This window comes from Melanotaenia boesemani, chromosome 5, assembly GCF_017639745.1.
Source record: "Melanotaenia boesemani isolate fMelBoe1 chromosome 5, fMelBoe1.pri, whole genome shotgun sequence".
In the NCBI taxonomy this organism is placed as follows: Eukaryota; Metazoa; Chordata; class Actinopteri; order Atheriniformes; family Melanotaeniidae; genus Melanotaenia; species Melanotaenia boesemani.
Genome location: NC_055686.1, coordinates 18,490,534 through 18,516,193, shown reverse-complemented (window position 1 = coordinate 18,516,193; position 25,660 = coordinate 18,490,534). Strand labels below are relative to the sequence as shown.

The 25,660-nt window shown below is 40.6% G+C and overlaps 1 protein-coding gene across 1 annotated transcript in view; it reads left to right on the top strand.

Annotated features, from left to right (window-relative positions):
• Window positions 1-285: 285 nt before the first annotated feature.
• Window positions 286-25,660, top strand: part of LOC121640653 (receptor-type tyrosine-protein phosphatase delta-like) — a 113,616-nt gene continuing 88,241 nt past the window's right edge. The window contains exons 1-2 of the mRNA XM_041986456.1: window positions 286-351; window positions 16,696-16,881. Coding sequence (XP_041842390.1) covers window positions 288-351; window positions 16,696-16,881 — 250 coding nt within the window. The 5' untranslated portion in view covers window positions 286-287. The remainder of the gene's footprint in view (window positions 352-16,695; window positions 16,882-25,660) is intronic.

Genomic DNA, 25,660 nt, shown 5'->3' with positions numbered 1-25,660 from the left:
AAAATGAGTTTGCGCCTTTTAAAAAGAACAAAAAAGAAGAAGTTGTTAAAACCACACACAGAGCCTACAGTTGACAAGCTGGCAGGAGATGTCAGACATACTGTGTTTTGAGGAAGTGAAGCTATTGCCAACATACAATGTTGTTCTGTCGCCTGAAGTAAAGGTCAGTATGGCGAGCATATCCAAAGACAAGAATTTCTACTTGGCATCTTGAATCAATTTGTTATGCAATCTTTTTTTTTCCTTTTTTTTTCCAAGTTACACACAAGGAGAGATTATTGGTTGGAATGTCCCATCCTCATCTTTGTATCGTTCCAAGTCAACAGTGTCATGTTTGCAAAAAGCAGCTCAGTAAGTAGATAGCCAGTTACACCCCAGCAATTCTTTCCATTTCAGATCATTGGTGCTGAATAATTTGTCCTACTGAATAACTGCTTTAATCAAAATCCTCAATCAGTTGCATTTGCAGTATAGCATTGCTTTCTACCCCTCTTGCATTGCACATTATTTTACATTATGCCACTGTGACTCATCATCAACCCTCACCCCTGGCCTCCCTTATGAGGTAATTAAGCCCCTGGTTGTTTGTTTAGCTGTCTGCGTGTGTGTCCTGTATAAAGCACACAGGGGGTGCATGTGTTCTTCCTACCATAAACCCAGTGAAACAGTGGGACATGAGTGGTGAGGAGGGTTCGACTGTGCATGCGTGTGAGAGTGTGTGCACTAATTAGGCAGGCAGAAATGTACTGTACGAGCTTCACTGGGCAACAGCCAGCTGGGAACATCTGGAATCGTCTTTCATACTCACTGCACGCATACTTGTCCATGCATACAGACATTCATGAAATTAGAAAGATATCTAAAGAACTGCAATGTGATAAGGAAGTGTAGGTCAGGCATGATGGGTCATATGAGCAGCTATTTAAGTCTGTCAATATTTTAAGCCTCCCTCACATCACAGTCCCATCCCCTTGTCCCCGAATGGAGTTCTTGTTTAAGACTAACGGTGCCATTCTCACGTCTCTCGAGAGATTTGAATGCCACCAGTCAAGAGGGGAGGACCTCATAAACACCCAGCAGCTTCTGCTTCCATGATGCATCAAAGCCATTCCCAAGAATAAAAAGAATTTGGTTTCAAAGTGGGGGTCGATATTTTAAATAATGCTCAGCTTCTGGCATTCATTTTAACTGTGTTTGTGTTTATTAACAGATGATGAGGTAGCGATGGAACCAGCTTTTTTATTGCCTGCTCTTTTTCATTATTTCATTCTTCTAAAGTCACTTTTTCTATCCATTAAACTCTCATGTCTGTCCTCTATGAAAGCAGAGCGTTCTCTTGCTAGTATCAATGGCATACTTCAGCTACTCCCACTCGCTGTATTTGTTCTGAAGTCCAATTCAGGTTCCAGCGTAGGTGTACACTTACCACTGCCGGAGATGCATCACTTCCTGTGTAAAAGATGAATTCATTTTAAAAGAAATGTTGTTGTCCAATGCTAAAGGGAGGGAGTGAATAAAAAAATAAAAAACTGAGACTGAGAGGGCATTCTGAGTATTTCTTCTGTACAGAGAGCTCAGTGAGTCAGGTGAAATAGTGTTTCTCTGGGCTATTGATTAGCTGGTTAGGCCATGAAAAGCAAGGGCCAAGACAGTCACTGTACTCCCTTACCTAAGGATACTATTATGTCTGTTTTTTTAACTTTATTTTATCCCCCCCCTCCTTCAATTATCCCAATCTTCTCCATGTACTGTATTTGTCACCCCTTGTTCTTCTGCTATTCTTGCATGCTTTACTCTTCTGCTGTTGGAGGAAAAGCCCTGGCATGCTGCTTGCCGAGTTAGCTCACAGGAACCCAGCTGTTCGCAGTCAAGGGCCGCTTCTTTTATTAGCCGTCAGGAGGCTGACCTGGTAGGGCAGTGAGAGGGAGAAATAGTGGGTGGCAGGAGTGCAAGGGCAGTAGGGGGCACAGATTTCCCAGCTGTTAGTCCAGAAACTCTGCCTCCCTGTCAGAGATTAAGTAGATCACAGGAATGTTAGCACATACACAAAGGTGAGTCAAGACAGCTGACACAAAATGGATTGAGATGGCCCTCTTTACCAGGGACAGAAGTTGCTTACACCCAACCCATATTTTTTTCCCTTTCTTTAGTGTTGTTTCCTTTTTTAGGCAGACAGTAAAGTTTTGCACACAGCACTGTTGGAATGTACAGTGGCATAAGTCACAAGCCAGCAAGAGTGGATTGCCTTAATACCCCCACATCCCCCCCCCCCCCCTTCTTTTGCTTTGTTTCTTTTATTTTTCCTTATCCATGTCATAAACCCATGATGCCTTTCAGTTTGCAGGGGACTGTTTTACAAGCAAGGCAATGGTCAAGCAGGACACAAAGAAGCTGAGTTTAAAATGATATTTCAAGCTATATAATCAGACTTCTTTTGTGCCATTGCAATGACATTATTTCATTAAGATTGCAGGGACAGTTCTCAGTCTCTTTTTTTTTTCTTTCTTCTTGTGCCTCCCACTTTGTCTGCTTCATTTCTAACCACAGTGGAAACTCAGACGAAAGTGAGAATGATGAGAAAGGCTCAGGGTGCTGCCATTTTGTATGGTTAAATTTACTGTGACAAGCAAACATATCGTCTTTTAGCTAAACATGTTACTGTGGGACCTCAGAAACTTCACAGTCTGTCCCGCATGAGATGCTCAGAAGACTCGACTTGAAATTTAAGCAAGGATGTTTGGCACATCCTTGCCTTAAGACACCGTTTTTCTGGAATTACTCAGAATGTCTATATTATATTTGCATATTTATGAGAAATGGTTGTCACAGTGATTAAGTTAACTAGGAGCCTGTTCCACAGAGTGTAGATAATGGAATCATATAAAATGCGAAAGTCAAAGGGTATTTTCTTAAAAATATCCCTTTAATGTTGCTGCAGAGTTCCTGAAGTTTGATTGAGTATCTTTTGCTCATTTTCTGTTCTTTATGAACATGATCTTATCTCATGGACCTTTTAAGTATTCAGTGATCCGTGTCAGACCAACAACTCTATGTTTCAGGATTGTTTTACACTAAAAGTGATAACTTACAGAATTACAGAACAAGCTCTCCATTATTCAGAGTGAATGTTTTCAGCCGACATCCATGTTGTGTTTAATAAACAAAGCCAATATGGACTTCATAACTAAGTGTTTGAGAAAATGTAGCTCAGTGGCCCCAGACAAGTAATTAGAGGCCTGTCTCTAAAATACACTCATTATCCCAGCAAACATACAACCTTTCCAGGTCACATCACTTTGTCTGCAGCAGTAAAAGGAGTTTATTTCTGTATTGTGCGACTATTATAGTAGCCCCAATCCACTTGCCCGCATTTTATGAGGCACAGAGTGATTGGGGGCGACTGAGAGATTCAATAAAAGTGTGGTAACACAAGTGGGCCAACACGAGACAACTGTGTGAGCATGGACAATTTTGTCTGGATTTTGTGCTTGATTATAGCCATATTTTACATACCAGTGTATGTGATGCATATAGAGAGGAGTTTTCATCACCCTAATTTAACAAATAACTCGGCTCCAACCGAAGTTAGCAAATTCTTTACTGCCCCCTCAAGAGCCAATCAGCCATCTCGCAATGAAACACCAGTGTTTATATTGTCCTTTTTCACACAATAGTGCCAGTGTATGGTGGTTGTTAAGCTCAAAGATCTTGGCAAGAATGGAACTCTTCTTGTCGCTGTTTCTGCAATTACTGAAAAAGGCAACAAGGCCACTGAGGACAAAAATTAGATCCACTGTCATCATTTCTACACATACTTCTCAGGGATTGACTGCATTCATTTTCTGTTGAAAATGTATAAAGATAGATATGATACAAATTTAGCATTGCATAGAGTTATTTTCAGCTCGATTTAACAGTTATCTGCGACAGCTTTTTATAGAGTGCAACTGTTAGGTAAGACATTGGCTGACTCATAATGGTACAATATGATTCTGAAGCAAAACAGGGCAAGTGTCTCATAACGGCATTTTACAGTAGCCTACATTACTATGGATCATAAACACACAGGATGCTTCTTCAGCATTTGGTGAATCAGTCCAGATTTTTAGTCAACCTTTTGGACCAGATCCAGTGAAGAGCTTTCCCTTTTTTCTCCCAAGAGGCACCACTTGACTGAAGATATGTGGGAGGATCCTGCTTAAACTCTGACTTGCAGAATCCGAGAGATATACTCTCAAAGCCCATATACTTCATCAAATGAACCAGTGAAGGGGATGGGGGAAGATGACTGTGTTATACGCAACACAGCAGGCACCAGTTTATTTTACCTAATATCCACAGCTCTTGACCTTTGGTCCTCCATAGGGCTTTGTTTGTATTGAAGGCAACGTGCCACTGTCAAAGCTGGCTGAAGTCTCCCTAAAGGGACATGTCAGTTTTTGCTGGAGAAATATGCTGCTTTAAGCTATTGGTGGCAAATCCACACTTGTTCCCACCATGCGTTTCTTTCTCTGGGTGTATGTCTGCCATTGTCTTGTCAGCCCTCTAGTGTTTTATGCATGCTGCTCATTAGCCAGACAATGGCCACTTATAATGAAATGCCATTCAGGGCAATATGTCAGCAAATCCCTGGGATGAAGGACGGGAGGGTAGCAGAAAGCTGTGTGCTCAGAAACTAACACATGACCAAAGGGCTGGAGTAAAAAGAAAGTGAGGTAAATGTGAAAGAAGTGATAGGCAGTGTATTATGTCAGCAGGATGTTAGTTCGCATTTTAAAGAAGTTAACTCCAAATAAATAACCAAAGAGAAGACCTGAGTTCGACCCAACAATCTGAATGCCTGAGCAATGATATTAAAACTGAATCCAACGGGTCAGACTGCTCAGACCTTATGTACTGCAGTGGCACTGTAATGTGCCACTGCTTCATGAAAGCCACAGAGACACTGCTGCAGACTTAAGTGAGGCAGTAGCTCCATCCAGTGTGTGCTTGCTCCCCTCCCCTTACATCACCGCGTCTAGAGGCAGAAGGTGGGGAGGGGTGCAAGATTAATGATGGTGCTAACCGCGTATTTATCATCCAACTGGAGAGTAATGCGACACCTTTCTAATCTGAATATACTTCATTGGGCTGTTATGGCACACAGCCCCAAGTCCCATGTATGTGTGTGTGCTTGCTACCGTGCGTGTGTATAAATGGACGTGTGTTTGAATGTTAATCATATCTCCATGAGCTTGTGAATGAGAATGTGTGTGCTTGTAAAGGCATGAGATACCAACCAGCCACCATACATGCTTTTGCTATCTACCATAGCAAAACAGCCCTGTGGTAATTAGATAAAGATGAAGTTCCTCTTTCCAGCACGTTAGGGCCACGCTCCCTGAGATCCACTCTTCTGATTTTCAGCTGTGTTATCAGGTGGACACCCTTCTTCCATCCTCCACTCCATCTCTCCATCTGATTCTCCTGCTACTTCTTTTTGGCACTCAGCAGAAATCAAGATGGATGTCTCCCTAACAGAGATGAGGAGATAGTGAATGTACAAGGCCAAGATTCTGGCTGATAAGGTCCACATTGGGCCTTCCATTAGATTGACTCCACTTCACTGCAAGAGCTATTAAGGAACTTTAGAATAGAAACCACATGGGTTAGAGGATATTTTGTAGTGGGTGTTTTCAGATGGGAAGCACACACTCCGAGTAGGTAGTTTGCCCACACTTGGGATGTGTGCCACACATAAATGTCCAATTATGCCACAGTCTACCTTAGTTACAGTAAGCAACACTCCTTCAGATCTATTCTGAATAAAACACACAATAGATGGGCATTAAAATATATGATCTGCTCACACTCTTCCACTTAAGTGTTTGTTGAAGGATGAAAATGTTATGTCAACGTGTGCTTGGATTTCTATGATATTTCAAAATGGTGAAAGGAACATAGATAGTCATGTTTGCAGAGAATATTACTTATTTGAATACCGCTACCATCATCATTTTAATAGGCTATTGTTTTAAATTATTACAATGATTAACAAGGTACATCTTTAGTCTGTTTTCTTATTTTTAAAATTCATAGTACAAAGTATTGAATCTATATTCTACTCAACAATCACAGCCGAGACATGACTGTCAAAAGTGTTTGGCTTTAATGAAATACACTCACATTTGCAGTCTGCAATTTGTGTAAATATTTACTGCATGCTTAATTTTTAAAGTGCATTGTAAGGGAAAATGGGAGGAAGAGAATAGTAAAACTTCATTTTTAGTTGAGAGATTTTGAGGTAAGGTATTATACAAACCAACCAGACCACCTAAACAAGGTTACAATAAAGCCATCACAAAAGCAAAAGGACCAGACGCAAATTCCAGATTATTTAAAGCCACATCATCTGTCCCAGATGGTCTGACAGAAATGCTCCTATTGTATTTGCTTGCACATCATAGTTTCTCAGCATTACATGTAATTGTATAAGCCACTCTTCATTCCTTCCTTAACAAGATGGAATGAACTTGGCTTGCGAAAAGGTCAGACACTCAAAAAAGATACTATAAAATGTAATCATCGTATGGCCTTTTATCTGTTAAAAAATTAACTGACATTGTGTTAATCTTTGGGCTTGTTACCATTGGTGGTTCAGCAACAGATTTCTTGATCCTGGTTCATTTCCCAGCTAATGTAGGAACCTTTTCAACTTCCATCATGTCAAAGAAGAATAATAGTTCTTGGGCTAGAACAGCACAGGCAGACACATAATGTTTCAGTGTCATTACAGCCCTGAGCATCTTTGGCCAGACTTCAACAAATATGAATCCCGAGAGGGAAGGACAGTTTATCTGTAGCAGTCAAGCAGCTGGTGTCTGCCCCAAAGGCTCCAACAGCCCCAAGCTTTCATTGCCACTTCAGATGCTAGTCATTTAGCAAACAAGTCAATCATGTGTGAGGCAACTGCTAGTGACTTGCCAATGTCCCCAGTCATCCCTGACATTGCAATGAGAGGGCAAACAGGAGTCATGGCATGCTGGGTTATGAAAATCAGGTCAAATTTGTCATCAGCAAACTATCTGGGTCTAGAGTTCTCCTCAACAGATTGTAGCTGTTAAAAGTATTTGTAACAGCAAAGAATCATGGGACACTGCTGTTGTCAGGAGTCCAGTTCACTTCGTTGATTTTAACCTCTGTCATGGGCCAGTGCCAGATTGCAGATCCCATAATTAGAGTTTTGAATTACAGCAATGTCCAACTAAATGAGCTGAGTGACACAGTAATGTTGTGGAACAGCAGAAGAATGTGTGTGTAATCCAAAATATAAAATGTTGGTTAGGCTAATTAATAGTTTTCCTTAAACACTGTGCTTGTTCTCCTTTCTGTCACATGGCTTCCAAGATCTTAAAACCTGGTAAAAACACTCATTTAAATTCCTCTTGAGAAAATAAATGTAGTTTAGTACCCAACCCCAGCAATTTTGGTGGTGAAGATCACAGTAGATAGCTGCACCCTCATAGCCTTTGGGAAATTAAAAAGCAGACATATCTGTCTTTTATCTCAACTCTTGTCTGACAAAACTTGTAGATATGCTGAAAGCCTAGGAGCTAGTTTGAGTCCGGCAGCTGATAATGTTACTGGCAGTAACTCTGTCTTTACTGTTTTGGGCTTGAACAATCTTTTTTATGCAGAAAATGGGGATAAAGTTTGAGTTGAATATGAAGCATCAGCACTTCAGAATTACAAAATTCTAACACAAGTCGCAGAATAAGATAAGTGTTTGTGGTAATTTAACACAAAAATTATTATTATGTTCACAAATATTTTAAGTTTACTCAGGAGAACTGAAAACTTAAATAAGTCCAGCAAATATCTCTGAAACCAGCCATCATCTAAAGATGTTAGATGCAGAGTATCAAAGGATTGTACTCAGCCTTTGTGGAAAATTCCTGTTAACTTATGACAGTCAATTTCTAAAGGTGAATGTCTATTGGATTTACTTGTGCAATCATGTGCCAAACAGTCTAAGTGCAATGTAAACAGAAAACAAGCACAAGGCCTTGCTGCTAACAAAATAACCCTTGAATTCAAGGTTACGGTCTACCGCAGTTTCACAGAGCACACACAAGCATGTGCACACACATTATTCATATTACACACCTCTCCACCACTGCGTACACATGCATTCAATCATGCATGCAAAGAAACATACATCTGTAGTGTCCTATTTGACAAAATCTTAGTGCCTCTCTCTTAATGAAATGCTCAATTAGGGTCTTTAAATAGGTAATTATGCGGTGCCTAATCCCACAACTCCTGGGCCCTATCTCATTTAGATGACATTCAAACAGGGAAAATAGGAGGGACAGGCTTTGGGGCTGTAGTTTCTTGTCATCAAAGGCCCTCATGGTGGCACAGGCAGCCCTGTTAATGATGAGGAACATCCAAGCAGTCAGTCAACGACTCCCGGTGAGGACCACTGACAGCATGGGAGATAGCAATGTCAGGTTTGACAGTGTCTTCATTATGTTTGTTGGATGTTTGGGGGTGGACTATATTTGGTTGAGGGTGAATTTATAGAGGTTTTTTAAGAAACATAGGGTTGAAAACAAAGGCTATTTGATGTGGGTTCTTAAGAATTATATATATAAATATTTTGTGGACAATTATCAAGTTAATTTTATGTTAAACAAAGACAAAAGGAGAGAAAATCACTTCTAAATGTCAAACTGTGCATGGTGCTTGATGGCAGGCATAGTCAGAACAGTTTTGATTTTGTACACTGACATTTGTTTGAAGGTGGCATTTGATTTGAATTTTAATCTTTAAATGGTTGCTGGAGAAAAAGGATAACTTGTTCATATTCAGGAGCAAAATAAAAGGCCTTATTTGAGTACCACAATATGCCATCACTGGAAAATACACTTTGTTGGTTGCTAATGTTGCAGTTTTGGTGAGAGAACAAATGCAGAATTTTTGCATTTGCCTCAGAATAAACCATTGCTTTGCCCCCACCGAGTTGCACAAGCAGCCTGCACTGCTTCTCTGAGAACAATGGCTTGGCTTAGCTTTGCTTAAACACCTTTCAAGGGCACCCAAAAGCTAGCTTTTCAGATCTAATAATCGGCACCACCAACTTCAAAGTGATCAGTAAACCTTAGTAAGAATTCTTAAAATTTTAAAACAGCTTTCAAAACGGCGTCCATCCCTTCCTTGCGTGTTCGCTGACAGCCTTATCAGGATATAGATGGAGGGGTGGGAACAACATAATTTCACTACTTCTGTATATTCAGCAAAAACATATCTGTGATGATATTTTGTGTCCCATTGCCCTCAAATGTTGACACTGACAATTTTTCATGCAATAAAGCTTTGATAAGCAGATGGCTCTAATGCTGCCTGCCTTTTCTTCCAGTTGTTGACTCAGCATTTCTTATCAAATCTGAACAAAAAGTGACAACAGTGTCCAGAATAAACTGAGAAACAAGAAGAGCTGTCAGTGCCCTTGTGGACCCTGGTGTGTCTAATATTTATCTTCTGAAAACTTTCAACTGAGAAAGAATAATATCCATGCATAATTTAAATCCTGTAATTATGTAAAAGAAGTAAACGTGTAACACAGCAAATACTCACCTTATATATTATAAAAATGTCAGTTAAAGGTATTCATGATAATACCCATGAAACGAGAGACAAAAACCATTTGTCCTCAGGCTTTCTGATAAGTTTATTTAAAAGACGATTTCCCCAATGTTGCCTTAGTGCATTACAGCAACCATAATGTGGCATTACATTTTAGCTCAGGGTATATCAAGACCAATTTGCATTTAGATAATGGGAGACACTTGGCATTTTAATTATTTTGCTGCCCTGTGAGTGTAGCATGTATGCCCCAAGTGCTTCCGTACATCTTTCATGTACGCCTAAGTAGTGTATTTACATACCAAGCAGCTTGGCATGTGTACAAAAGGCACTAAAATGTCACAAGAGCACAAAGCACCTTGTTGTTCAATTGTTTGGGTAGATAAGGAGGCATATTTGTGTTGACTTGTGCCATATGTATTAGAGAGCCACACAATTCCCATCCTGTGTTATTTATTATTTTCAGTAGGTCTCTATTCTTGTGTTTTTGTGCCATGTCGGCAAGTGGCAGAGGAATGTTGTTCGTCTGTTCAGGAGCTCTGTACTTTCCATAAAACGACATGGGCTCAGGCTAGGAACAACCTCCCTCTCACCCTCCTTCCTCTCTCTCATTTTTCTGCCTCACGGAAGTGAGATTATTCATCCTCCCACAGACCGTTGCTGTGCTGGGGGTAGATGTCAAAGTGCCAGGAGCATGTGGTGCAAAGGGTGTGTATGCTTGTGTATGTGCCTATTTGTGCAAATGAATGCCTTAGTCTACATTTCTGAGCATGTTTGTGTAGGAGTTGTGCATTTTCAGCTGCATCCATTTGCTTGGATGTGGTCCTGAACCCGGGTATGAGATTTTGAGGGAGAGAAGAGTGTACATGGACCATGTGTCTTATTCTTTTTTATTTTTTTCCGCTCTCCCAACCTGCTGTCATCTTTACTATTTCTACCCTTCAGGAAACAATACATTCAAACTGCTAGAGGGGCCTCACAGCTATCATCTCCTCCTCAGCGGTTCCCGTCTTCTCTCCTTCCATCCCTCATTTTTCTCTTCCATCTCTCTAGTGCAATATCTGTTAGTGGTGCAAGCACAGGCGAAGTGTGGAAAAAAGAAAAAAAGTGAGGCACATTCCCCTGCTTTCCACCCTTGGTCACCTCTCCCGCTCTCCACCTAACAACGCGTTCTCCTCTACCTTCCCTCTCCTTTCTTTTTTCTCCCACATTTCTTCCTCCTTTCTTTTCTGTTGCCACCTCTGTTCCCCTCTGACTGTTGTTCCCCTTATCCATTATATTTCCAGCCCTCTGCTCCGCCTTTCTCTCACTCCCCTCTTTTTTTTTCTGCATCATAATATGTAACATGATTTAGCCCCACCCCACACCACCCACCTCCCTACCCCTGTTCATGCGGCGTAAATTTAATCCCAACCATTCTAGGTTGGCTGCGGCTGCTGCATCTAACATGTTTTTCCTCATTTCCCCCCATCTTGCCACACTTGCTGCTCCCGACACAATAGACTCCTCAACATTCAGCCTGTTTGCATGATAAGAAGTTCTATCCTTATACTAAATGCTGATGCGCAAGGTCAAGCACAAGCCGAGTGGCACATGCTTGTACTATAGAAGCCCCCACACTGTGACAAAACACAGCACAAGGGAAGGTCTCCCAACACGCCAGCAATCATTTGAATAGTTTACACAGTTCGCGTGCTTACCAAAGGGCTGACTGTACTCTGTTGTGTCTTCTGCTGCCCATTGAAAAAGCATTAGTGGCATCCATTAGCGCTCAATAGGAAGTGTGTTTACCAGTGTCAACAAGGTCAGAGGAGGTGATTCAAACATGGAGACAAAGATAAAATAGGTTGCTTTGGCTTTTTGCTTTTTTCTCCTCTCTAAATTCCCCAGCGTCCCTCTCTATTGCCCAATGGCTCCATAACCTTGTGTGTGAGTGTTTATTATGCCTTTGTGTGCACTATGTGTTGGTATGCGTTGAAGGAGCAGCACAACAGGGCACAGGGATAATCAGTCACTAGACTGCAGGTCAGGGTCTTGCACTGTGGGCACCATCCATCTGAACTCAGCAGCTGCTAGTGGAAGGTGGCAGGAGGAATGAGTTGAGGGAGAAAGATGGGTGATGAGATGGGGAGTGAGAGAAGGTGGCAAGGTAGATCAGGGAGAGAGAAAAGTCAAGGTGAAGCTGTTGAAAGAAAAAAGAAGCAGTCAGGTGAAGGAGTTTAGGTGAAATCAGGTTTTGTGGATCTTTTGGTTAGTCTTATGTGTATGCGCAAGGACTGTATCGGTAGGCTGAGTTATGACAGAAAACACTTCTGCATGCACCCAAACAAGTTAACATTTTTTAAAACGTAACACATTGTCCTTGGCCTAGGGAATTCCAGCTGTTTTTTGTAATTTAGGGGACTTGTCACTTGTCACATCATTTCATTAATTAGAGAGTTCGCAAGCAGGAACAAAAGTTATTACTTTATAGTATCTCTGTTGTGACATTACAAAGCCCACATTATTCCTCTGATACAAAAAGAGGAGCCACTTTGAAATCAAGTAATAATTTGTCATATACACACCTGAGATGGGATTGGGATCATTTCCATGTCCCACCATCACAGCAGGTGCTTTTAAACCAATTATTAGGCAAACAAATGTCATCACATCCAATTAGCTTCCAGCTGTGCGCTTCATGTTGGGCGATCCATTCATAAGAAAATAACATATAACCAAAAAGACAAGAGCTACAGCACTGGAAAAATTTGTTTGTCAGAAATTACTCAGTCTTGCAGTGAGAGCCGTAAACCCTTATTTTCCTCAAACAGAAAGTCTGCTGGCACCACCCAAAAGGATAGTTTATGACCATGAGAGGCTTGTTTGAGGGAGGTCAGGGGAGGCAAGGAAACAGGGGGGGGGGAGTAAATAAGTAAGTATAGCAAATAAACTCCTCTGATGTGTGGTTGTCAGGGTCTTTCATGTGGCAGCTGCACTTTAGGGCATAGCTTAGCCTAGCTTGAGGGATGTTATTACACATGCCAGCTAATCGAGAGCGATGTGTGAGAAACGGCCTTGTCACTCGGTCTTAAATCACACCATAGCAAACAGAAGAAGAAGAAAATAACAGTTGAGGGGATGAAAGAGGAGGAAAATAGAGGGAAATAACATCAGTGAAGAAACGTAACAAAAAGATAGAAGTACACATAAGTAAGGAATAAGAAGAACCTGAAACTTATATGGTGGCAATTAAGAAGGAACTTGAGGCTAAGATTAAAAATAACTGCAACTAGCCAGTAAAAAACATTTTGACATAACCCTAAGTTAACATAGGATAACGATATTAGAACTTATATAGGTGAGTATAGGTGGGGTGGCCACCTTTGCTTTCATTCTGATTGTTTAAAAAAATATATCCTCACTTCAAACCCTTGGAGTGCAAACAGATATGTTTTACTCTACAAAACTGTTAAATAAATGCAAGTGCTAACATTTGAGTTATATCACTAGCCTTAAACTCCACTGTGTTTTTGTCCTGATTAAGTGATGTTGACTGTAGATCTGAATCTCACCACAATCTCTGAGCCATGTCACATGTTGCTTCATTCGGAAATTCACCTCATAGAATTCTAACATTTTCTTTCTCTAAAATCTTATCAGGAAACTTGTGACAGCATCATAGCTAACTCAGTAACAGAAATCACACACACCATTGCCTTTTTTGTGCAGCAGCAAGTGGGTGTAGAATGTATTTATTTCATTCTCAAACTTTGCAACTCTGGTGGGAAATACAAAGTCCTGCTTCACAAATTTGTGTTTGCTGTGCCTGGCTGGGCATGATATTATAACACAGTTTAGTATGCTTCACACACTGTGCAGTTTAGCCATGCTTTGTCCTTGCATGTGTTGGGCTAATTACAGACGGATTGGCCTTAATAGATTTGGTGGCATTTTTGTGGCTGCTTTGGTCTGTCAGGATAAGAAAAAAAAAAAAACATAATTCCACTGTTTCCTTTAAGTTCTATTGAGTCTGTGCATAAGCCTGAAATTACAAACACGCCATTTAAAAACCCCCCAGAGCTGGGCAATGTGAAGTTAGTCAATTTGCACAAAAGATGAGCATATTGTGGTACAACTGCAATGCTTAAATCCATGCTGGAAATGTTAAAAATTGCACCATCAGTAGCATTTTTATGTACGTTCTGGTTTCCCAATGATTTGTTTTCAGTTTTCCAAACTAATGCAACTTGTAAAAGAGCATGGAAACACACATTTGGCATGACGCTGATGTTACGAACCTGCTGCCTTGGTGAGCTCATAACCATTCTGTCTGCATTTGTTCCCATAATAAGTTTATTGTGGTATCGATGGAATATGAGAAATATAACCAATTGTTTTGTTGTCCCCCCACCCCCTCCCCACCCTGAACAAAAAGACCAGAATGCCAAACAAGCATGCTCTAATGAGAATCGAGACCAGTCTTTATGGAGAATATAAACACCCCACCCTCATTCTCTTTCACATTTCTGATAAGAATCATGGCAAAGGAGAGAGAGTAGACAGCTCAACGGCTCCTTTCTTTTTTCTTGCCACACACTCCCTCCTTTTCTAATTAACATGGTGCATGTTGTCAGGCTTTGTTTAATAATGCATGATTGCTATCAGCAGCAAAATCCTTTGAATGGGGCACTACTGAATGGGAACACAACAATACCACCAGAGGCTCAGGAAGAAAGACAAGATTGTTTTTCTTCCTTTTTTTTTCCTAATGTAATAAATGTTCAATGGGAAGCATCAGTGCCACCAAATGTATGAAAATGAAGGTATAGCCTGCAGAGGACAAAACAGGTGAAGGTGGTGCCACCTTTGTCGAGTCAGAAAAGATCTGAACCCATGAACACGCTTATACATGCATCCATATGTGAATTGGCATGAGCTTTAACAACATCAATGCAGCACTAAGCTGACATCAATTGTCAGATAACGGTGGAGCTGGCAAGCTGCAGTCATTCTGCAAGGTTTGGCAGGTGGCTCGTCACCCTTTAGTGCATTATGAACTTCTGCAGCACAATTTGCTTGATGGTATTTCTACTAAAAATTACAGCCAATTAAAGCTTTCAATTTTTATGTTAGTGATGGTTTCAAGGGGTGTGTTTTAGCTGAGTTTATATTACACTCTCTTGCATTTACTCACATGGCAAAGCCTTTTAGTTGTCTCACCGGTGGTTACACAACATACAGATGGTTTTTCTTTGCTTCCATCAGCATGTGTGTAATTGTGCAAATGGGTGTGTGTATGTGCAGGTTGAATATAAAGAAGGGGAGGGCTGCTGAGCACTGCGATGTCAGTGCAGCCTCATGTCATTTTGGAAATTCACACCTCATTAATTAACTCCCAGGCTACCACTTTTATTTGGAGGGGTAGACACGTAAAACAATAAACGGAGGAGACAGACAGCTGTACCTGAGCTATGTATGGATCATGCAGCAGATTTATCCCCTCACACTCTTCTCAGAGTTTTTCAGTCCAGTTAATTTTAATCAAATTCACTGTCGTTACGAAACACAGCTCATGTGAAAATTTGGGCTAGTGTTCTCAGATGTTTGTGTGGACATACACATTTGTGTTTTTGTGTGCGTATGTGTCGGTGGCGGCATGCACGGGGGATGAGATTGCCTCAAATTGATTCCCTTCGCCACACGTCCCCCGCTCTCACGCTCGCTACCAGCCCTGCGGCGCTTGGAGACAGGTAGTCGTGTCTATCTCCCCCCAACACAAATCGAGTGTGACAGGTGCGCTATCTTCCCGTCTTTTCTGCCATTTACAGCCCACAGAAATGCAAGAGGGAAAGCTATGAGCGGGAAAGAGGATGATTGCTAAGAGGGAAATGAGGTACTTTGTCATCATCGGGCCTAGTGATTTGGCTTAGGGGGTCTTGTTTTTCCTTTTTTTTTTTCTTTTAATAGGTGGCGGTCAAATCTGCAGATAAACAGTCCAGTATGATATTACCCCTGCTGAATGCAATGCTACTAAATCTATACAATCACAAAACTTCTTAGATTTCCTTATGCCGTTTGATCTTGAACTCCACCAGTTGCCATAGCTGAAACAACAGTTTCCTGCAGAACAATGCAGGCAGGCCAGCTAGTACGCTAACCCCTAAATACAGTATGACACTCAGATTAGTTGGGAGCTCTGTTATGAGCTGAAGTCTACCGCAAAGCATCCATCACTAAGGATCAAGCTCAGGCTTAGGCAAATGGATGACAAGGGATAGAGGCAGTCTGCAGCTAATACTAGCTCACTGTATGACATTGATTTTCACAGCCATGTAGTGGTCCTTTGATAAAAGGCTAAAACATGAATGGAAACGGCTGGCCACTGTGTCTTTAAAGATTTTATTTGGTGTTTGTGTACTGCTGGATAAAAGAAAATCTGTGTGCTCTGAAGCTAAGCTACATCCTTTACACTGAACAGTACCTTAAGATTTTTTTTTAAACTTTGACAATAGAAGGAAATTCGGTGTATGCAATATATAACTATGTCCCAAATGTTTTGTTTTAACTTTTTATAGTTTGAGTAGTTGTACTAAATCTCTAGACTGACTATGTCTCGCATTTCCTGACAATTTTTGTAAAGGGATGTTCTTAAGGTGATACAGATATCAATGCTGATCAGAGGGAGAGTTAAAATGCTTGCACATTATGCAGCATATTTAATTGGTGCTCACATCCTAAGCTGTGAAGACAAAATCATGTTAACTCACCCTTTCATCTATGTGATTTTTCCTCTCGTGCACTCGCTATCTCTCTCCCTCTCATGCACACGTGCACACGCATTGTGTGAAGTGACTATTCCATTTAGAGAACTGTCAGAATATACCCCGTGAGCACATCAGGCTCTTCCTATCCTCTGTCAGCTCCAGCCGAGGCTGTGTGGGGGTATGTCAGAAATGTGCAGGGATAGATAAAACCCATGGAGCCAAACAGCTTTGTTTCATTCAGTCCCTCTCTTTCTCTCTCTCTCTCTTTTTCCCTCCCTCCTTCCTTCTTCTCCCTCTTCCCATCCCTCCTTGCATTGCATAGGCTGTGAATACCCTGCATCTGAGAAATCAGACCAGACTGACTCACAGGGCTCTGTGAGCCAGTGCCACCGAGGCTGCCAAAGCATGCTGGTGCCAAGCTGTCCCACCATGCACAGAGCCAGACCCACGCTGCTGCTGCCGCTGCTGCTTGTCCAGGGTCTGCTCCTCCACCTTGCCGACGCTCAAAGTAAGTACAACACCAAACACTTTCATGGAAGTCTCAAAAGAAAAGTTCTGCTGGGTTTGGGACGCATAATGTTGTGTTTTCCTTCTTTTTATAAATTTTATGAGTAGATGCAAAAGAACACTTAATGTAACACTCTAGAAACTTAAATGCTTGCATACAGCTTCTTCAAGAAACACAAAAACATAAAAGCTGATGTTAATCCTAGATAATTTGGCAGTATGACCACTATGGGATTGTTGCACTCTTCCACAGGTTCAAGACAAGATACAGGTTCATTACAGATACTAAAATTGTTAAAAACCTGTTTAAGTAAAGTCCAGTACTTTACAGAGAAGAACTCATTTTGCACTTTTAAAGGAAACTTTTTCTAAAAACTTAAAACTTTGAGTTTAAGTGGAAGTACAAAGATCACAGAGTTGAATCACACAATCACTATTCTCAAATGTAAAGTGAACAAAAATCACATCTCAAGTTGTGGTAAACAAAATCTACTTTGAGTAAAAGTAGTAGAATTATAACTTTTATTTGTTTGGTTTCAGACACACATGCATAGTGCGTTATCAAATGAACCCATTAACACTCAATGCACCCTGTAAAAATGGGCCAATATTCAGTCATACGTTTTATCGGGTTTTAATGGATTGGAAAGCAAAATAAATAAATAAATAAATAAAAATGATATGGATGTTTTTCAGTTGAAAAAGCATGCTGCTGCTAACCTGCAAAACCTTCATCAGCCCAGCTAATGGAAATTGTCAAACTATATTCAATGGATACAGGTAATTAACTTACCTGCACATGCTTGCTCAGGTTGGATGCAGTTTTTCTTTGCTATTATTTCAAAACTACGTAAGAAGTGAATTTCTTCATGTTCAGCCTGAGCAAAATGTCTCAACATTCATTACATTTACTTGCATTAATATGATAACTGTGTGCCCATTTAGTTAATTGTGACAATTCGTATCATTATTTTACACAGTGATAGTACCAGTTTATTAAATGGTACTCAAGTAAAACGAAAATTACACTTAAAAACACACACATGCACAGAAAATACTAGATCTATTAAAGAACAAGAGCAAATGCAGTTTATGACTTCAGTCTCTGAGTTCAGCCGTATGTGTGCAGGAGCAACTTTTCTCAGAACCAGCTCGAGTCCTGGCTGTAAATGAAAAAGGTTAAAAGGAATTCTGATACCAGACTTTATGACCCAGGAGTGTGTCCACTGTGAAGTATTTTCATTTAGAGAACTTTATGATTTTTGGATGTCATAGTTTCTGAAATCAAATATATTTAAAGGTCACCTTTAAAGCTCGTCTGTAAGAAAAAAAATCTACATCTTGAACAGTATCAGTCTGACTTCAGCACAGATTCTTGTTAGTCATATTTCACTTCTCCCACCTTCTCTGACGCATTTCACGAAGATAAATCTCTTTATCTCACCAAATTTTAAAATGTGTTTTACTCTTTATCTTCTATCTCTTTTTCTCTCAGTAAAATCCAGAAACGCTCAGATCACAGCCAAGACTATAACAATGAGAAATCATTGGAATTGAGTTACTTGACATCAGACACCTGCTCGTTGATGTGTGACAACAGTTTTCAAACCTCATTGAGCTTTGGTCCTACACCAAAGATTCCCCTTCTCCCACCTTCTCCCCCTTTTTTTTTTTTTTTTTTAACACTAAGATCCATGAATCATTAGCTTCTGGAGTCACAGTGGGATGAATAAAATTTTATTGCTCCCCTTGCACTCACTGAAATCCCCTCAGTTCAGCTGAATGTCTCTGACTGAAAGGATCATTCACCCAAGGTCATATACAACAGAGCCACGCAAAGTGAAATTGATGGGTGAGATTTTCAACTTTGTGCTTGAGAAATGTTCCCTGCAATCTCTCCAAATGTGTCTTATTTTTCTTCCCTTCCTCCCGCCACATATGTCTCTCAGCAGGGGAGAGGCAAATGGAGGAACATATTCTCCGTTTATCCGTCGTTTTATGTGCTGCTCCAGGATTTATTGACACAATTTAATTATGGGTCCCTTTCAAAAAGGCATTAACGGTCGATAAATGTTACCGAGGAAGCACTTGGAAGTTATCTTTTCTAAAACTTCAATCTTCCCAGTGTTAATTTACATAACATTTGATGATTAAAAAAAAAGAAAGAAAATATAAAAAACTTGTAGCAAATTCTTCCTGCAGACAACTGTGTTGATAAAACTTCCAGACTGTTGCTTCTGAGCACAAATGTGCACAAATGAGCACAAAAACAGAGCCCTGCACAACTGTACTCACCAGCCCCCAAAATCTTGACACCGCAGTGCACACCACCCCCCCTTCAACCCCACCATTAATTTCCTTCCTTTAGCTGTCTGGCTGTTAACAGCTGCTGTTACCCCATACTCTCCTTAAACAGCTGTGCTTGGGTCATCATCCCGAAGCCAAAACAAACTTATCATGAGGGAGCCACAGTGGCGTTCTGTTAATGACTGAAGGGGTGTCTGGGAGTTGGGGAAGTCATGTGGCTGATGTGTGTGTCCTGTCTGAAACCGAGGTGTGAGAAAAAGTGCCCGTTCTTAGCCAGAACCACTTCAGGCTGTACATATTAGCTCTGGGATTTATATTTAGTTCTCTCTGTTCCTGCACTGCCTGATCTCCCACGTGCATGTTTGTTCCCCGCTTTCCCAGCTTCCCCTCTATTGTTTTTCTTCCTAATCGCTCTCTTGCCAATTTTCTCCTCATTTCTTCTCTGGGCTTTTTGTCTCAGTTTTTCCGCCTGGCTCTTTGTCTTCCCCCTACCTTCTCCCCCTGTTATTTGGAAGCAGTGCAATAGCCCCTTCCAGCGACTCACAGCAGCCCTAATTCCTTCTATAGTGTACTGTGCTGCTGCACTGGCATATCCATCCTAGATATACTGAGACTTCTTTCTGCACCAAGAACCCTAGTGCACACCAGTTTAACAGACTAACAGATCAGCTTCAAATCCGACTGCATTTCTAAAAGGAAAGCTGCCCTTTTTTCGTCACACTAGGTGCATTTGGGTGTGAGTTAGCCTCCGGCTGTGGACACAGTTGAGGATATGAGACACGAGAGCAGAAAATGGCTGAGTCTGCTTGCTCAACAGATGGTACGATCCTCAGAGTCACTCTTTCCCTGCACAGCGGACACTACTGCCCCTTCTTAAGAAAAATGGCAATCAGGAAGACTAATGCAATAGATTTCTTTCAATTTGTTAAGAGGTGTGCATGTCTTTTTTTCTCAGTTCCCTATAGTGACATGTATTTATTTATTATTTCCACTGAGAGAATTTGGTTTTTGGCTCACTCACTGTTGTACTATCCCATTTTCTTGTTCACCCTGGCCTCCTTACTCTTCAGTTGTGGCATGTTTAATTTGAGTGGCAAATTGGGCTTGGCAATAGTTTGGGGCAGGGGGGGCGTAATTGTCCCTTGTGAGCTGAAGGCACAGAGAACGAGAGAGCAAACAATTTATCTGTCTTTTGCTGAACAGTAATGCAAAAATCAAACATTTGAGATGAGAGGAAAGCTGCAGGCATTTGATGTCCTCACCTGTGAAGGGATGAAACAACTTCCAACTTTATTGTAGGAATCAGAAATAAAAAAAAATATATTAAAGGCTTCATCATGAGCTGAACACAGATATGAAGTGAAAAGTGCCAGTGAAAGTAGAAAAAAAATCCTTTGGCCTTTATGTTTATACTGAGCCACAGATGAAACATATCAATTTATAATGATGGAGCTTATTCTAGCAGAAATGTTAAGTATAAAATGAGACAGCTGTTTTTAGGATATTTATTTTTTCCATAGAGAACAACTTTCCCACCAAAGATCCAATTTGAGAAAAAAACAAAAACAAAGCTCATCTTTGCATCCTGACTAAATTCCAGCCAAGATCTACATTATTTAGCCCACTCTAGCCCATGCTGAGTTGGACCATGTCACATCCTGGGCCTAATTGTGTTTTAATTGATTCCTCCCTATTGCTGGTGGTTGCCGTGGTGAGTCCCACTGAGCCAGCATGATTTTCTTTACCACGTCAAATGAGTATTGACAGGCTACCCTGGCTTCTGTTAACATGAAGATGTTAGCACCCAAACCTCATCTCTCTCACTAGCACACCCAAGCACTCACAACCTCCACAGGCACCTAATATATGTGTAGTCCTTTTGAGCCTGCAATCAAAGGTGAATCACATGGGATGGAATCAGCAGATCGTCTATTGATGTTGCAGTTCTTTTGATCCATTGCAGGGTGAAAAAGGCTGAATGGTGCTGAGTGGGTGCATGATTCTTCATACTTTAAAGGCACAACAACATATAAATCAGCCATGTTTTCATGTTAATGGGTTTTGTGTCTTTTTCACAATTCCTGACCAACTTAAGATACTTTTTTTTTGACATGTGAATGAGATATGTGTCCAATAACATGTACTGGAGGAACAGACAGCAGCAGCATCCCATTAGCAAGAACATTTGAAATGCAGCAGTGGCTTGACTAAGTACAGTATCAAAGTAGTCCAAATACATGGATGTGCATATATACCTACAGATTTGTCTTGTAGCAAGTCCAAAAGCTAATGATACTCCATTCCCCAGATTACATCAGGCTGTAATATGTGTGTTTTATGCATGCCTGGCCTAATATGAATTATTGTAAAATAGTGTTGTATTTGCATATAGGCTTCCGGGCTGTACTGAAATTAGCATTTTTACAACAGCTCAAATTAAATCCCTGTGCTTAATTTGCCTGCATGCTAATTTGATTTAAATTGAGTCTATTCCATTGCCTTTTACACTCTTACCCACACGCACACAAGCCAGGCGCATACATTCACACACGCGTACGAACACCCAGTTTGCACTCTTAAGAGCTGCAGCCTACATTCACCCCCCACACACTGCCTGGTACACATCAAATTAGACACACAAATAAACACACAGAGCTTACATGTTTGTGTGCCCACATTAGGTGACATTAAAGTAAGAGGGAGCAGAACTCGCGGAGGGTTTGATCCAACTTTAAATCACTGTAATTCCTCAAGTCTACCACCTCGTTCATCATTCTGCCGGACACTGCTCAAGTGGAAATCTCATTGTTGGCTCCACTCGTTCATTTCAAAACGTGCCTTGGTACAGTATATCCTTAAAACATGCATCGGTATCTACAAGGGGAGAGCGGGCATCGTGTTCACACTTCAATGTGGTGAAAACACCTTCGACTGAGTGTGCCAGCACTTAATTACCATCTAGTTGTTTGGATGAAGACCTTGTGACAAGACTTGGAATCTGAGATAAAACAATGTTATCATCGCCCTGCAAGATGCTTCTTGCTTGCAGGTTAAACTAAATGAGTAAGAAGTCATTATCATTTTTTCTTCCTCTGTAAATGCCAATACTGACTGCTTGTCAACAATGTGCTGTGCAATTATGTTTGAAGGTTGTATCAGACCCATTATTAACTCGATGAATACAGATTTGTACCCCAACTACTCAAGTGTATTATTTAAGGCCATTAGCCTCATATGTGTATTGCAGTAATTTTGCCTTGGACTTGGACTACAAAAAACACACAAAAGCCAAGCAGTTTTGCTCACACCCCTGACCCTCCCACTTAAGAAAAGTAGATAATCATATACAATGTAGACATGTTGTACAGGCCTGCATGACGGTAATTAAATGCTAGTTCTCTTGCAAATACTATAATAAAGTAAGCTCATAACTGACTAGAAAAATGGTGGAGCAATTTAACCATGTTGTAGCATTTATTTCTGTCTGGGAGTATTGACAGAACAAAAAGCATCGTAATCTAAGTTGGAAATCTATTTTTGTGGCAAATAATGAATTTCAAAAATGCCCATTTCTAAATCCATGAAGTTGAATAGCTCCAAACAAAACAATCATCATCGTCTTTTACTTCAGTCTGTTTATCTGTTCTCTAAACATTAAAGTTCCAGAAAAATAATGGCGTACCGTGCTTACACTGAGATTTGTTCCTATAGTTACACAGACTATCTTCCTTGCTGTCTCTCACACACAAATAGTACCTCGTCACATGTCTTTGAAGCTGCGGGTCAGCCGGTGAGCTGAGCACAATGCCAGCTGTTTTGCATCTGCTGGGCTCACATTTGGCACGATTCTGGCCTCGCTGGCGCATGCACTCAATCTGATCACCCTTCAACACACCGTGCCATTGAACCGTATCAAAATGCAGGTGTTTCAATGACATTGCCTCAGTGACAGTGCAATTAATAGATTGATGCCGTAGCGGCTGCAATGGGATTACTCGGCCAGTCAAGTCTGAAATACATGAGCATTCACTGCGCAGATGATGTTTCATGGCAGTGTGAACAATGAAGAGTGAGAGATCATATCATCTGCACGTGCAGTAGTTGGCAAAATTCAAAGAAGTTGAGATAAAACAGGGAAAAACGTGACTACAAAATAGCTGAGAACTTTTTACAATTGGTATAACTCTATCTTTTGGTAAAGAGACTCAGACTTATGAACCACAGATGGTTTTACTTTTTAATGTAATGTGCATACCCAATCCCGACTTTTGAAACATGTCACAGAAGATGTTTTAAAGTGCTCTAGCCTTCATTACGCGCCATTCATATTTGCACCTTACACACAATGTAAACTGTTTCTGATGCAGCAAAATAGAGCAGGAAAATTAAATGATTTAATATGCTTTATAAACACAGTGCAGTGATTCCCAAGTCCATACACAGTAACTAGTTTATGATCTAATTCGTATCACTGGAGTCTTACCAACATGACCATGACGTACAGGTATCCTAAAATTAAAATTAATGGTCATTTAATGCTATAGTTTTTAATGCTATTAGATCTTGGATTTAATTGAATTTGTCCAGCAAATATATGGAGCACCAAAAATGGCAGCCTAAATAAATGTGTAAATACTTTTTTTATTTATTCATTCTTTTATTTGTTTGCACATATATATATATATATATATATAGTATGTCAAATATAAATTGTCCAACCTTCTTTCCGGGTAACATTTTATCATATACCAGAGAAATGCAGAATTAAAAAATGTGCACATAAATTAATCTAAGCTAATAAATGTAGAATGATGTAAATTAAAGTGACAGTATATTGCACAGAAGTACAACAACATTAAGAGTATAAATTAATTTTACAATATCTTTAATAGATTTATTTATTTTATATTTCTGAATTTATTTGTTATTGTTTATTACTGTATCTTTGGCCCTTCTGCAGGGCAGCTTCATGATTACAATGTCAAGCGGACCTATCAAGTGTGCAGCGTTTGCTATGTTATATTATTCAAACAACTTTTCCAACGTATTCTGTGTATCATAAAGTAAGTACAGTGTTACAGAGGTTTTGTGGAAGGATTTGTCTTTCTCTCAACTGGTTATTTTCTAGAACACTGAAGAGCCTCCTCTCCTCAATGTTTTATGTTTAAGGAATCACATCACATCCATGATTTTTCTGTGTGCAGGGAGTTGAAGTGTTTTTGTGCACATAACACATATGTGTATCATTATTAGAATCTTTTGGAATTTTCTGCCTCAGAACTGATGCATCTGTGCATGTGGTCCTGTGCATGTGCTCGTACGGGTAACACCTGGCCCTGGGCCGGAGCTTTGGTCTCACTCCGGGGGTCCTGCAAAGGCGACACATTGCACTCATCTCAGCTCAGCACATTTGTGTGCCTGTGGGGTATGTTGGGATTCTGCAGTGGGGTTAATGGCCTAAACCATTCATCTCCATGGAGTGCCTTGGGGCAGTCTCTTAGTCATACCCAGGAAAGCTTACATCGCCACCTTCTTACCTAAAGCACTCTCCAATGCTTGACACGGATTGGGAATCTTTACGCCCCAAGCTCCTCCTGTCAAAGCTGATTTACATTCGGTGGAGTGATGGAGTGAGTGCACAAAGTCCAACGTTGGAGAGTCATTTTTCTCACCTACTACTCTCTCACACACTGCATCTGTCACTCTTCTGTCACTCCACCCTCTCTCTTGTTTGTATGCAAGCTCACTCATTAACTCACACACTTATTCTGACACACTCTGCGACTTACACTCCCTCCCTCTTTGGCTTCGCTGCATGGCCAAATGAGTCATGCCATTTGAGGGGCAGAGATTTATTGTGACACACGGCTTTGGTGTGGTTTATTAGTTATGGCAAATGAGAGTAAAAGCCTCCGTTGAGAGGTGAAAGTGCTCTCATGCCACAGCCAGACCCACAGGCTTTTCAAACTGAAACTGAGCCAAGCCCTTGTTTCTAATGGCACTCAAAGTGCCCATCCCGTCACATCATGGAACATGGAATATGTGTTCTCACACAGGCCATTACTAAAGGTCCTGGGATATTTATGACGTGTTTAGAAAGCATCCATCATAACATCCATGAACAGGCTGTTTCCCTTTAACTTTAATACTCCCTTGATACTATGTACCATGGTATTCATCATTCTCTCATCAACTAATTAATTACAACACTCCCCTCCATCACTTCAATCATGATCAAGTTTACTTCAGGTTAAGTGAAGATAATTAATGTACAACTTGGAGGTAAGACAGCAGTGGGATTCTCAGTTCTTTTAGCTTTTAAAGGGAAGACCATATCTGGTTTCTTCCTCCCTCAAAATATTTCCTCATGAAGGAAGTCAAACAGAATTCACTGTCAACTTAAGACCTCATAAGTCCAATCTCATTCAGCTCTTACACACCTTACTTTTATCTCTCCCCCAGTCTCTTTAGTT